The sequence below is a fragment of the Sarcophilus harrisii genome, chromosome 6 (assembly GCF_902635505.1).
Source record: "Sarcophilus harrisii chromosome 6, mSarHar1.11, whole genome shotgun sequence".
NCBI lineage: Eukaryota > Metazoa > Chordata > Mammalia > Dasyuromorphia > Dasyuridae > Sarcophilus > Sarcophilus harrisii.
Window position 1 is genome coordinate 236,936,138 of NC_045431.1, and position 14,026 is coordinate 236,950,163.

General features: G+C 41.8%; 1 protein-coding gene across 1 annotated transcript; it reads right to left on the reverse strand.

The window, feature by feature from the left end:
* Positions 1-4,467: 4,467 nt before the first annotated feature.
* On the reverse strand, positions 4,468-5,746 carry LOC100934035 (mas-related G-protein coupled receptor member X4-like). The gene has a single exon (XM_003774272.3). It carries the CDS (start codon positions 5,726-5,728, stop codon positions 4,757-4,759), a length of 972 nt encoding a protein of 323 aa, XP_003774320.3. The 5' UTR covers positions 5,729-5,746; the 3' UTR covers positions 4,468-4,756.
* Positions 5,747-14,026: the final 8,280 nt, after the last annotated feature.

The following is a 14,026-nucleotide window of genomic DNA, read 5'->3' on the forward strand; positions in this document are numbered from 1 at the left end:
TCCCATAACATTCACATACCATAACTTATTCAGCCATTCCCCAACTGATGGGCATCCACTCCCTTTCCAGTTTCTTGCCACAAAAAGGGCTGCCACAAACATTTTTGCACATATGAATTGCCATACTTTTCAAAAGTGATAAGTCCATCCCAATGTATCGTCCCATAATTTTGTTGTTACTGTGCACAATGTTATCTTGGTTCTGCTCACTTTACCAGTAGCAGTCTATGCAAGTCTTTCCAGCCTGCTCATTGCTTCTGACAGAGTAACAACACTCCATCACATTCATATACCACAGCCCAATCAGCTGCTTCCCAACTGGGCATCCAGTCAATCTCCAGCTCGTTGCCACTACAAAAAGGGCAAATACAAAGATTTCTGTACATGTGGGTCCCCCTCCCCCTCCATGATCTCCATGGGATAGAGACCTAGTAGAAACACTACAGGATCAAAGGGCATGCACAGTCCTATAGTCCCTTGATGATAGCTCTACATTGCTCTCCAAAATGACTGGGTCACTTCACAATTCCACTAACATTGCACTAATGTCCCAGTCCTCCCACATCCACTGCAACATTCATCACTAACCTTTCCTGTCATCTTAGCCAATCTGAGAGGTGTGAAATGGTACCTAAGAGATGGTACCTCAGAGCTGTCTTTAATTTGCATTTCTGCAACCAACAATGATTCAGAACATTCTTTCACATGATTAGAAACGGTCCTAATTTCTTCATCTTAAAATTGTGTCTTTGTATCCTTTGATCATTTATCAGTGGGAGGATGGCTTGTATTTTTACAAATTTGAGCCGATTCTCTTCATATGTTAGAAATGAGGCTTTTCTCAGAAACACTGGCTGGTTTCCCCAGCTTTCTGCTTCCTTTCTAAACTCGGCAGAATTGTTTTTATTTGTGTAAAACCTTTTAATTTATAATAATCAAAATTATCCCCTTTGCCTTTCATGATGCTCTCTAGTTCTTCTTCTTTGGCCTTAATTCCTCCTTTCTTTGAGAGGTAGATTGGTTGTTGTTCCCATAATTTGCTTATGGTATCACCCTTTATATCTATATACTGAAGCCGTGTTAAACTTATATTGGTATAGGGTGCTATGAATAGCCATATTTTAGGAAAAAAAATTAAACAGGCCATAACTGAAATTCTGGGGTAAAAAAACTATATAGATGGATTTATATGAGAATTTTATCCATCCTTCAAAATCAGCTAATTCTAATATTAAATAAATTGTTTGGAATAGTAGGCAAAGTTTGGATCCTACCAGATTCGATTAGGAAATAAATATGATATGGATACCTAACCCACAAAGAGTAAAAACAGAGGAAGAAAAATATAGACTAATTTCACAAATGAATATGGAGGCAAAAATGCTAAACATTGGCTAAAAATTCTAACACTATATTACAAAGATTATACTTTATGAATTTTTTTTATATCAGAAACACAGGGAGGATGTTTTAACCTGAAGAATATTATCAACATAATTGATCATATAAATGATAAAAGTTTAAAATTATCATGTGATCCCCCTATTCTATGTCTAGACGAGATAAAATATGGGATCTGAAAGGACTGAGGAAGGAGTGAGGTCATTATCGCTGGAGAAATCAAATGGAGGCGACCTTCTCTGCGAGGAGGGGGAAGCACGGGGCGTTGGATTGCAGTGTGCCCTGGGCCCCTCCAGCACACGTCCTCCCCTGGAATAGGAGCTGAACACTGAGTCCCGGGACCCTCGCGGGGTGGCTGCACGAGCTCTCAGGGAGAAGAGGAAGAAGTGCGAAGTCGCATCGCGGCGAGAATGAGCAGCCGGACCAGGAGGAAATCTGGCCGGAGCGCAACCCCCTGGGCCCCAGCTCCCCAGAGGAGGAGAAGTAAGGGTCCGGGGGACCCGCCCCAGGTTCCAGACATAATTTAAACCTTCTTCCCGAAAGGGGAGGAAAAGGAAGGAAGGAACAACAGGTCCTTGAGCTCCAAGCGCAGGATTAGTCGGGGCTTGAATATGCGAGAGGAAGAAGAGGAAGCCAGCTTCCCCCTCCTCCTATGTCCCTGCGCCCCCAAAGCGCTACCAGCGGGACGGTAAAGTTCAGGTGCTACACCTGGGAACGGCCAAAGTAGGACGGGCAGGAACTCATGGGGGGAAGGGGGCAGCGCCGGGGTCAGGCACCGCATCCCGAAGGAGCAGGAGCAGCACTAGCGGGGACGGCAGAGTGCGCGAGGACGAGAAGCGGTGCTAGGGGTCCAGGGCCTACCTGCGGGCCAAATACCCGACTGGAGGGGAGGGCGAGCAAACGCTGCACGCCGGACACGCAGGGCATCAGGCTGACGCTGTGGATTAAGTGCGGGCTGTAGCCCCTGCTCCCCTAGGCAAGGAGGTGTGGGGAGAGAAGCTAGTGCCGAGGGCCCAGCTCCTAGCGCCCAAACGGGCCGGGACGCTGCCATCTGTGCTGGTGCCCGGCGCCCACGGACCGTGCCCACTGCCCGGAGCAGACCTGCGGCCCCTCCAGCCGCCACCTATAGGGAAGAGGCTGGAGGTAAAGAAAGAATGAGGACGCTGGAGATTGGAATATGTTCCGCAGCTGCTCAGACTGAAGAAGCGAATTAAAGGACAACTACGGGACTAGAAGGCAGGGGGGAAGCAAGTAAAGTGAGTCCCGCGGGGGAATGTGCAGAAGATGGCGGGATTCAAAGGCTTGAAGATCTAGAAAGGAAAATTGAAGCAATGAAGGTTGAGTTAGAAGATCATTCTAACTAATGAAGAAGTTAGAAGCAAAACCTGTAGCTTTACAAAGGATCTGGGTGCCTCACGCCCTCGGGAAAAAGCTGGGAAAAGGGGATGGTGATTTTGAACCAATCTTGGCAGTTATGAAAAAAAAAATTTAACTGTTAATGGTTCTATCCTGAAAGCCAGCAGCTAACTCCGGACGTGGAGGAGAAAGTGCTGGAAGTTAAGAAGAAGAGATTAATGTTGAAAAAAACTGGAGAAGAAAAGGGACTAGAAATGAAGCTGAGAATAAAAGCAAAAGTGAATTGAGCCTCCTGAGCAATAGTCCCTTGTTAATTAAAATGAAGAAAAACCTACACAAGGAGATAGACACAACTATCATTTTTCAAAATGTTTCTCAGGTAAGTCATGAGATGATGATACCATGAAGGAATATAGTCAGCGAATATGGAACAAGACAAAGACCATAACTCCCAAGCTTTACCACCACCCCCTTCTTCAAATGAATCAGAATCCCAAATCTTCCAGATTGTGATGGTGTTTCCTAGCCATCTCCTGCAGGATATTGGTGATAGCAAACAGGAGGAGGCAAAGGATGATCCCAGCACTTGCCAAACAATTGTCTGTCCTCTGTGGTGAAATGGCAAAGAAACAGTCAGCCTTTTATCTGCAGTCTCCTCTGCTGCCACCTTTGATGCCAGACTTGCTTTGGACCAAGACCTACTGAATGTTCCAGGGCCCACCAAATGGGCTGTTGGTTGTTAGACCTATGAGGCCATAAAATCTTCACCCCTACAAAATCCTCTGCTAAGGGGCTTCTCTTTGGAAATGGGAAGGATTCTCCTCTATCTTCATCCGGACATTCAGGATTGCCAGTCAGCTAAGGATCCTTTCCATGTAAAGATACTAACCCTAGTTACTCAGAACTTCCAGTTGTTATTAGAAGTGGTTCCTTCCAATAGCTTCCCCATCATGATCCCCCAAAACTCTTTCTGGAAAGTACAAACTTTCACAGGGTAAATGAAATCAGCCAATGGTCATTTCTCTAGGACAGGAGGCTCAATGTTTCTTTCAGAATGTTCCACAGGAAAATGTTGTGTGTGTGTGTGTTTGTTTCTTCTTCCTTTACTCTTCAGGAAAGGGACAGTGACAATTTGTTGTGGAAGTCTTCCTTTGGGCTGTTGATACGCGCTCTCCTGGCCTGAGGACCCTAGGTAAAGGAGCCTCCAACAAGCTTTGGAACTGCAAAGTACATATTTATTTATTGTATTTATTGGATCTGGAATTAGAAAGATCTGAATTCAAATCCAGTTTCAGATGCTTCCTGGTTTTGGGAGCCTGAGCAAGTCATTGCACACTCTGCCTGCCTCTGTTTCCTCAAGTATAAAATGGATATGTGGAGAACACATCCCTCCAAGTGTAGTGTAAGGATTAAATGAGTTTTTTTGTTGTTTTTGAAGCAATTAGGGTTAAGTGACTTGCCCAGGGTCACACAGCTAGGAAATGATGTGTCTGAGACCAGATATGAGCTCAGGTCCTTCTGATTTTCATGCTCTATCTTGTGTGCCACCTATCAGCCCCTAAATGAGATATTTTGAACAGCTTAGTACAGTTACTATTATAGTCTTGTTGTTCAGTCATATGACCCTATCTGGGGTTTTCTGGATAAAGATACTGGAAAGCTTTGCCATTTCTTTTGATAGTTCATTTTACATATGAGGAAACTGAGGCAGAGTTGAGTGACTTGTGCAAGGGTTATACAGCTAGTTTCTCAGACTAGATGTGATCTCAGTTCTTCCCATTCCAGGCCTTGGAGTTCTATCCTTTTTCAATATCCAGCTGCCTGGTATACAATAAGCACCTATTAATTGTTCATCACCTAGAGTTCACATCTTAGGCATCCACATAAATAATGGAAGGAGAATCCTGATTTTCTTCTCAGGGAGAGGCGAACTGCTAGTGGATCTGGGGCAGGGGGCCCATTTCAAGGACTGCTGTGTCTCAACATTTTGCTCTTAGGCTCAGAGTGTAGTCTCCTGGCTGCTGGTGTGGGGGGTGTTTGTTGTCCCTCCTCCTATCTCCTGCTCATCCCCAAGGGCCCTCTGGAGCACCACCCTGAGAGGCTCCCTCCGCTTATTCCCTAGTCTGCCCACGAAGAAGTAAATGAGGGGGTTCACACTGCTGTTCACACAGGCCAGGAGGTCATGGAGCCAAACACGCATGAGGCCTACCTTGGAGTAAAAAGGCATGAAATCCCCAACCCCCCAGGGCAGGCCGCAGAGCAGGAACACGAGGACCGTGAGCAGGACCAGGAGGTAGAGCCTGGGCGGCTGCCGGCGCCGGGAGCTGCACTGGACCCTCAGCAGCAGAGTCAGGCTGGACACGCACATCACACACATGAGGAGGAGGAAATACCCAACCTCAAAGATGATGACTAAGTTGTTACATGGAGAAAAAAAATATTCCCAAAAGACAAAAATTATTAACGTGTGCATCCCGGCCAGAGCCCAGAGGACAGCGCAGACCGCGGCCGACGTGTATTTGGGGCGGCGACATCGGTACCAGATGGGGAAGAGCGCGGAGAGACAGCGCTCGGTGCTGATCGCGGCCAGGAGGCTCAGGCCCGCAGCGTAGGGGATGTATCTGAGGAAGAGCAGTATTGTCCATGTTAAACCATAAAAAATATATCTAAAAATTGTATCTATACCGATCAGAAAGGAGCCACAAAGGAAGAGGGCGTCGGCCACCGCCAGGTTGAGGATATAGACGGAGAAGGGGTTCCTCCGGATGCGGAAGCCCAGGAGCCACAGGACGGCGCCGTTCCCGACCAGCCCAAGCAGGGCAATGAGCAGAGAGAGGATGTTCATCCAGCCATAAAAGTCAAGGCTTCCAGATGAACTACCACTTTTCCTAATCTGCGTTGAATTGTCAGAACCATATCCTGGATATTCAGGTGTGGGGGACACCGTCATGTTGGGTGGTCTGCGCTCCATGGAGCCCGGCTCCTCTCAGACACCCTGGGGACACAGAGACAGAGAAGGACATCAAGGAGTTTCCCGGCCATTTATGCCTCTCTCTCCCTTCAAGAGTCAGAGCCTCCTCTTCCTCACTGCCTTTTTCTAGGGTGCAGATAAGGGGCATCACAGTGCATAGAGGTGTGGGCCTAGGGGAAAAGCTGAATTATAACTTTCTCAGAAACTTACCAGTGAGAAAAATCTTTTTTTCACCCATATTAATAACTGATTATTAAGATTAAGACTTGACCTTCCTCTTTCTTCATTAAGAAACCAGCCCCCAGTAGATAACATAGTCTGCCTCTGAATGACATTTTTGATGCATGAATTTGCTCAAATCCTTGAGGTACATGATTTTCCACCATGAAAGAGAAGTTTATGTAGGTGTTAGAGACATTTTTCCTTCTCTGAGAATTGCCATGTCAGCTGGTATGACGGGCCCAGGAGGTAAAAAAGGGCTTGGCTTCTGAGGCAGGAGGTTGTGTCTTACAGGTGTTAAAGGAACTTAATAGGTTCCTTGACTTGAAGGGGTGCGCCCTTGCTAGATCTCCCCTAGGCACAGCATTAACTCCAGGTGTCCCCCTTCTGTGAATCCACCTATGAAGTGCTGAGTGGGCTAGGCACAGGCTAATGCCAGAGGAGAGTAAATATAAATAACCAGCTTTGAGTCCATAGAGAGATGCAGAGAGAGATGCAGGCACACAGAGGCACACTTGCTCTTGTACTCTCTTGCGCTTGTTTCCTGCTAATCCCTTCTGGGATTACGAATAAAGAAAGGCGATTTTGCACCTCAAAGTCAGCTCATCTTCGTATGTATGGAGGTATCCCAAAGACTGGTATGTATGACCTTGGCAGTCTAGAATAGGGTACACAGTTGGTCCGGCACATGTAGGTATTATTCTTACCCACTCTCTTTCATGATTCCTTGACTGGGGAGGGATGGATGCCTTTGTCCAGATACCTGGGAGCAGCTAAAGCTCCTCGTGCCCTCAGCAGGTGGAGGAGAAGGCTCTCGTCCAGCTCCTAGTCCACCCACTCAGGGATTGTTCTCTACCCTCAGGCACAGCCCCCTTTCTAAAGACTTTTAAAGAATTTAATACTCTCCAGAGGCGTCTTTGGCTTGCAGGTAAGATCTGATCTCAAGCTCTTATCTCCTAGCCATCACTAAAAATCTTATTATTAATTGCCCCAAAATTGTCTCTAGGATTTGCCATTACTTACATCGGCTGTGTAATCCTGGACATATTATTCAACATTTCTCTCCCTCTGGTTACAAATTGCAAAATGGGACCAAAAATAGCAGGAACCTCACGGGGATCTTTAGAAGATCAAATGAGGCAGTATTTGTGGTGTGCTTAACACTGTGCCTAGCACCCAAGTAGCCCATTAAAAAAAAAAAAAAAAAAAAAGCTGTTTTTATTTTCCCCTTTGCCTCTTTTGTCATGATGTGACAGAGATATAAAAATGAGTCTTTTGGTGAAGATTGGGGGTACACGGGTAGAATCACCTTTCTTCTCTGACCTCACTCAAATTCAGGCTTTGTTTCCCTCTCTCTTCTTTTTCTTTAGTACTGGAGGGTTTGACTCCTTCTAAAACCAATGTGGACAGGTCTAAGGATGGGCGGAACCACTTAATTTAAAACAATGGACATTTGTTTATTTGCTGGATGTATGCAGCCACTTTCTGTTTCTTTACTCTTTGATCAATTCATAAATTCATCCATCCAATTAATTACGTTTTAAAATATTTATCAATAACTTTTCCTTATGCATACTTTATATTGTTGTATATACTCTCCCCCACAGAAAATCAATTTTTCAAAGTCAAAGTGAATGGGAATAGCAAAGATTCCTAAGAGAATATAGGGTAAAATAGGCAGATCTTAGACCTAATCTTTAGGAAGTCACTTAACCCTCAGGAAGTAGACAGTGTTGTTGACCATTCATCAATGGTTACTTCCTTCTCAGTCTATCCAAAGAATTTAAAAATTAACAGGAAAGGGGCAGCTAGTTAGTGTAATGGATAGAGCACCAACCTTGAAGTCAGGAGGACCTGAGTTCAAATGTGGGCTCAGACACTTAACACTTCCTAGTTGTGTTTCCCTGGGCAAGTCACTTAAACCCAATTGCCTCAGGAAAAAAAATAGGAAGGAGGGCATATCCCCATGTCTTTTCTACTATCTAATCCATTCTCTTTCTGCCATGTGCCGCACATCATGCTGGATTGTCAAGTTGATGTTCTTGGACTTCTTCTTGCAATGGAATAAATGCTTTCACTTTGTATCTGGAGGTGCTTCCAAATTGTTGATTTGGTTAAGAGGAGAGTCTAGCACCCCATCCCACACAGATTATGGGAATTGTCCAGGATCTGTAACTTCCCAGAGAAATGGCTGGGGGGTTTCATATGAGGGTAGCTGCCAGATTGCCAGATGGTCTCCAATCGTCATGGAGATCGGACTCCCAGCCTCCCTCTCTGTGAAATCTGCACCCAAGGTAGAAGCTCTCGATAAAAACAGAAAGCAGAAATAAAATCTTCAAAGAAGCCGGAGGGTAAGGACCAAATAAATGTTTGTTGTTTCTATCTGGAAATAGTTCCAAGTGGTCAGTTTGGGTAAGGGGGGCGAGGTCTAGCATTCCATCCCACATGAAAGAATCAAATAAAAGAGAAAAATGTATCAGTGTATGAAATAATTCATTTGGATGCCTACTGTGTTCCTCTCAGTATTAACCCATTTCATAGAATAATAAAAGTGATAGTGATCATAAATTCTGCATACTAAACCCTAGAAATACAAGCTGTAGATTTCAAGTTTACTTGCTTATATCATATGGAGCTAACTAGAAGTCCTCTTTCCCCTGGTTTTCCTTGTCATACAGTGACAAATCCCATTGTTAGAGGAGACTCAACTTCATAGAAAATTTATTTTTGTACCTCAGGTCCATTTTCTCCTGTCTAACATGAGCAGGTGACCATCATAGGATCATGTCATGAGCACTCATTCAGGGGACATGCCTCTTAATCTGTGAACCCTCTGCTAATGTGTCATTTTGGAACTTTAACAGCAAGTTCTATTAACCAATGCTTTCTCTATTTCACCAAGCCTTTTTGTATATTTGGGTATCAAACTTTATAAACACAAGGCCCTGGAAGAACAGAGCATTTTATAGCAGAAGGAAGACTTGAGGTCCATTTCATTAGAGGGGACTATGAACCATTGGCTCAGAGTTCCACCTCAGTCTCCCTTATTGTAGATTGGACACGTCTAATCCCCATACTTTTGGCATCCCGAGATGGGATGCTGATGTTCACAACTGAACCTCTTAAGTGTGAGCCCTGCAAAGGCTTCTGAAAGAAAGTACACTCCAGGTAGAATTTTCACTGATGGCTACATCTCAGACACTGGTTCTAAGCTCTTGGATTCCCCTTATTGTCTGTACTCAAAGGGGAACTTTCAGTGTTTCACAGTGAGGTGAGGAACCCAGCTAGAGGATCCTCTAATCAGTTCGCAGATGGGTAGGCTTTAGAGGAGTGTTCCTCCACTAGAGAGCCCCGACTACATTTTGAGGGAGGAATAATTCAGACCAGTAGCCTTAGGGGAGACATTTCCCATCTCAGTGAGAACTGCCTTTGGCTATCCTGGGAGGAGTCCTACCCTCCTCTAACCTGAGAAGAAGGCTTCTTTTGGATTTACAGAGATGAGGAAAGGCAAAGATTATTTTGTAATGCCAAAGTTCTCTTTTAATGGGGTGACCAGTTCCTCCATTTGTCCTATTTCGTAATTCTGCCTTAAGGTTATGACCGTCCCCTCTTAATGGTTGAGATAAAGGTTTTATAGACATTCCTTAATGGCATTAGAATATCATTAACCTTCTGCCTCTATTAGGTTATCCCCACCTAGGTCCCTCTATTATGTCATTGTTCTTGTTATTCCATAAAAGGCTTGCTATCCCGATACTGGGGCTAGATTCTTTGAGATGATAGTCTTGTCTAGCCCTGGGATCAACATGGATCCCAGTATTTCTCTCCATTTAATAAACTATTGAATTGGTTTCTAATCTCTGTCTTGCTCAGTTTCTTTGGCATTACAATTTCACTTGTATTTACTTATTTCAGTCTGTCACTGACTATCAGAAGTCAATTTTCAGAAAGTCTTAAAGGAAACAGATATAAAATTTGCTGAATATTCACTTCTCAAGGACCTATAGTCCCTGTCTGATCTTTCTTAGGTCCTTAAAGAGTAAAACCAGAAAAAGAATGGAAAAGTTTTGGAGAATTTTCCAGAATTAATCCTTGAATATTAAAGTATTAACTGTAGAAGGTAGCTAGGCAGAACTCAGGTGGTTAGAACATTATATTCTTCAAGTCCTGATCGTCTCTAGCCCCCTTTTGGGCAATATCTCAGAGGGTATAAACTGAAAGGTGGATACTTCAGAAATGTAGCTCAGTTCTTCAAGGGGATGCTCCAACTAAGAGCGCCACTCTTGATTGGGGATACTCAGAAGAGAGAGGTAAGGCAGGAGAAATGCATCCAACAGGACCCCCTTTGGGACAGGGGTGGACTCCTTCTGGGAAGATAACTAAAGAGAGATAGTTTGTTATGAAAAGTTTGTTTGGAGAATAATAAAAAAAAATGTGTGAAGGGGATTATTTTGTTCGAAGTGTAGGACTTTTAATTACTCAGAAAGATATGGAATTTTATTGAATAATCCCTCAAGATCACCTCTGGATAAATGAAGTATTGATATTGCTCAATTCTTTCACAATCTCAGTTTTCTTTCCTGTGGTTTCACTTTGGCAAAAAGTCAGCCTATAGGGAGTGTTAGCCCAGCACCCTATATAATTTTTTCTGTTAACTGGGCCTTGCCTCTCCTTGCCTAACTGCTTCAGGGGAGGGAGGACACCCTTTTTCTCTGAGATCCTAACAAAATTCCTTTCTGCTTTTGCCTAAAGAAATCTCCTTAATTTATCTGATTTAGTCTTGTCCCACACAGTGTGATCAACAAAAAGAAACAGATTGCAAAAAAACCAAGTTCCCAAAAACATTTAAAAGAAGAGAAATTTTTTTCTTCCCACACTTGCCTTGTTGGAGACTGCTACGATAAAAGACAGATTCAGTAATAAATTGAAAATTAAAATAAAAAAAGATGTTTGGAAACCAAGTTGTTAAACAAAAGAACAATTTTTTTCATTTCTAAATTATAAATTGGATGTTTTTATAAATTATTATAATGAACATATGGAGGTACTATCAAACCCTAGAGGTTAATAAAATCTCTAATAAGAACAAAATTCACAGATCAGTTCTTTTTTTAAAAAAAGGATCATTACAATAACTATGGATTTAAATCTGAAGTTTGCTTTTTGAGAACTACTCCATTTATCATTAGATATCTTCAGGAGAAATTTAACAAAATAGGAATTCAAGGAAGTGGTATAAGAAAAAAAACTTAGGAAATAGTATAGCAGAAATTAGATTTAAAATCTTGTGAGCTTAAATAGTTCTGCAACTCAAAATTTTAAAAAGTAAACATATTTGCTAAGCTTGAAAAAGTTTTAGCTAACCAGTCTCCAAGTCTGAAATTTTGCTCTATCAATATGTGAAATTCGATTTAATTTTAGTGTAGAATAAAGGGTAGAACTTTACTTAATTTTGGGATAAGTTTATGGAAGGAAGGAATTTTTATTCTTCGAAAACAGGATAAGACAAAGCTAGAGCATTTTCAGGAAAGAATAAATAGTAGCAAGGTAGAATTGGAGTTTATTTTCCCTTCTGTCATTACTGCTTTTAACCAATTTAAAACAATTCATTTTAGGGCACCAAGCAAGCCCTGATTGGGACTCCCTATTGAAGTCAATCCCAACATTCTCTCAGGAAAAGGGAAACTAGTTTTGAAATCAGAAAGCAAGGAAGATCCTATTGCAGTTTAAATCAGTTAATTAGGTCAATTAAATATAGTGTATGCATTTTCAGTGCAAATTCAAGATTTGAAAGAAAAGGTTCTGAAGTTTCAAAAAGAAAATTTCAGGTAAGGTCTTAATCTCACTGAAATAAAAATATTTAAGAATGTTTTTAAACCCATGCCCCTTTGATAGTGATTGCATGTCTTCCTTCCCCAATTAATGTATAAGTATAAAATGTTTCATAAAATACATGTTAATTAACTGATTCAGAGAGAAAAGATCATCTCTTTGCTCTGGTTTAAAGAGTCGTGCCAAAGGACTAGTAATTTAGAAAATTTAAAGCAATTGGTTTGGATCTTTGGGTAACTCAAAGAAATAAGGAAGCAGTAATGGGAAGTTGGACATGTCATTGATTTTTGTTGGTAACACAAGCCAACAAAAACCAATAGAATTGTGCACACTAAGTTTATTTATTGCCACTATTCTTAAATAAAATGGATTACTTTGAAAATTTTGCAATGGTAGAGAATCTAATGGGACTTTGAATGTAGAAAAGGGATAATAAATATTTATATCTATCTTCCAGGGAGAAGATTTGAAGCCCTATTTTGGAGGGGACCATTTTAAGAAAGTAACATTGGCTCAGAGCTCTGCCTCAGTTTCTTATTGTAGGTTGAACAATTTTAATACCCACATTAGCACAACTAATCATTTTAGGAACTAAAGTCAATAATATACTGTGTTGCACACCCATAGTTCTCCATTTCTAGAAAGGAGGGAAAGAAATACAATAATCCTTTGACTGATATTCTGCACCAAACTATAATAAACTTTTGTTCATTTCTTACTCTTTTGAGATACTGTCCCTACCCTGAGGTAGCAGACTTCCAGAGAAAGTAGGCAGAAGGGAGGGGATGCTGCAGCAGATGCTCACCTTATGATCAACCAAGCAACTGACCAGCACAGAACATGACTAAGTGCAGGTGTCTGGATTGTTCATTGCTTTGGGTTCTGCCTGTCTTCAATGACAAATTATGTTTTTAAGCACAGATATCTGTGAAAGGGTGAATCTGTGAATCCAGATTTAGACTAGGAAAAAAATCAAGGAGATATAGGGTTTATCACTGACTCTGAGCCAGAGCGTGGGCTTGGAGAATTGAGAACAAGCACTCTGAGACCCTCAAGTGTAGGGATTTTTGAAATACTCCAGACTAAATTCTCCCTTCCTGCCTGGGCCCATATTACAATATGTCTGAAGACATGCTCCCAAGAGAAAAGAAAACATTAGAACATAGCAGCAGAAACTTCTGTAACCCCTATTTCCATGACTGACCCATTTTCCAGCTATCACATTGAGGAGATCATTTAAAATATATGAAGAAAGGATTAAACTCACAGAAAATTCTTCAGTAGATCCAAGGATCCCAAATAATTACAAAGAAAAACTCCAGATTGAGAATTAGTCTTTTCCCTCTCCAGGGTCCTGATGACTCCTGTGCTTGGTCCTCTGCTGATGCTCACACCTTTCCTCAGGAATCTCTTGGTCAGTCAGGGGCATAAGAGATGGGAGAGGAGCCAGATTAAGGGCAATTCCTCTTTTACCCTTATATTCCACTCCCTCTTCTCCCAATCCCATAGGCCTAGCTAAATGATTTTCTATTTGCTTTCAGGCACATAGGGTGGGGAATTCACAAACACAAGCCTCAGGAGATGAACTCCCCATAGCCTTCAAGTGCAGATAAAGCTTCCTGAATGGTCTTTCTCTGGTAAAAACTTTGATTCTCTTTAAACATCCACCTGCAAAGTAGAGCATAAAAGGAATTATTATTAGATTGGTGTGAGCCATTATTCACAATGCACTAGTTTTTTCCTGTTATTCTTGCCTACTTAGCAGCATAGTTCCTACAAATATGGTTGTAGTTCCTATAACAAGTGCCAGTGGGGCTCTTTTCTAGCTCTCATGGAACTTTTCTGAAAGAGAAATGATCAATTCTCTGGTGGTCTCAGCTTTCCATCAAGATCTAAGAGCCTCAGATTTCCTTAGACTTCAAGTTGGTATTTGAGTGAAGTTTGGACTGACAGGAACTCTGGATTTTAAGATTATAATAAGGAAAAGGAATGTATATACACTTATAAAAGCATATATACATTTAAGTATACTTATTCATTCACAAAATTTATGCATGCAACAAAAACAAATATATATGAGCATATAAAAATGCACACATAATCATATGATATTAATGTACATATTTATAACCACTTAGGTACACACATCTATTTTTATTTATGCCAGATTCCATGAATAGTTTTTTGTTGTTCTGTGATCTTGAAGGGAAGAAAATTATCTTCATTTTCATTAATCTGTAATTGAAT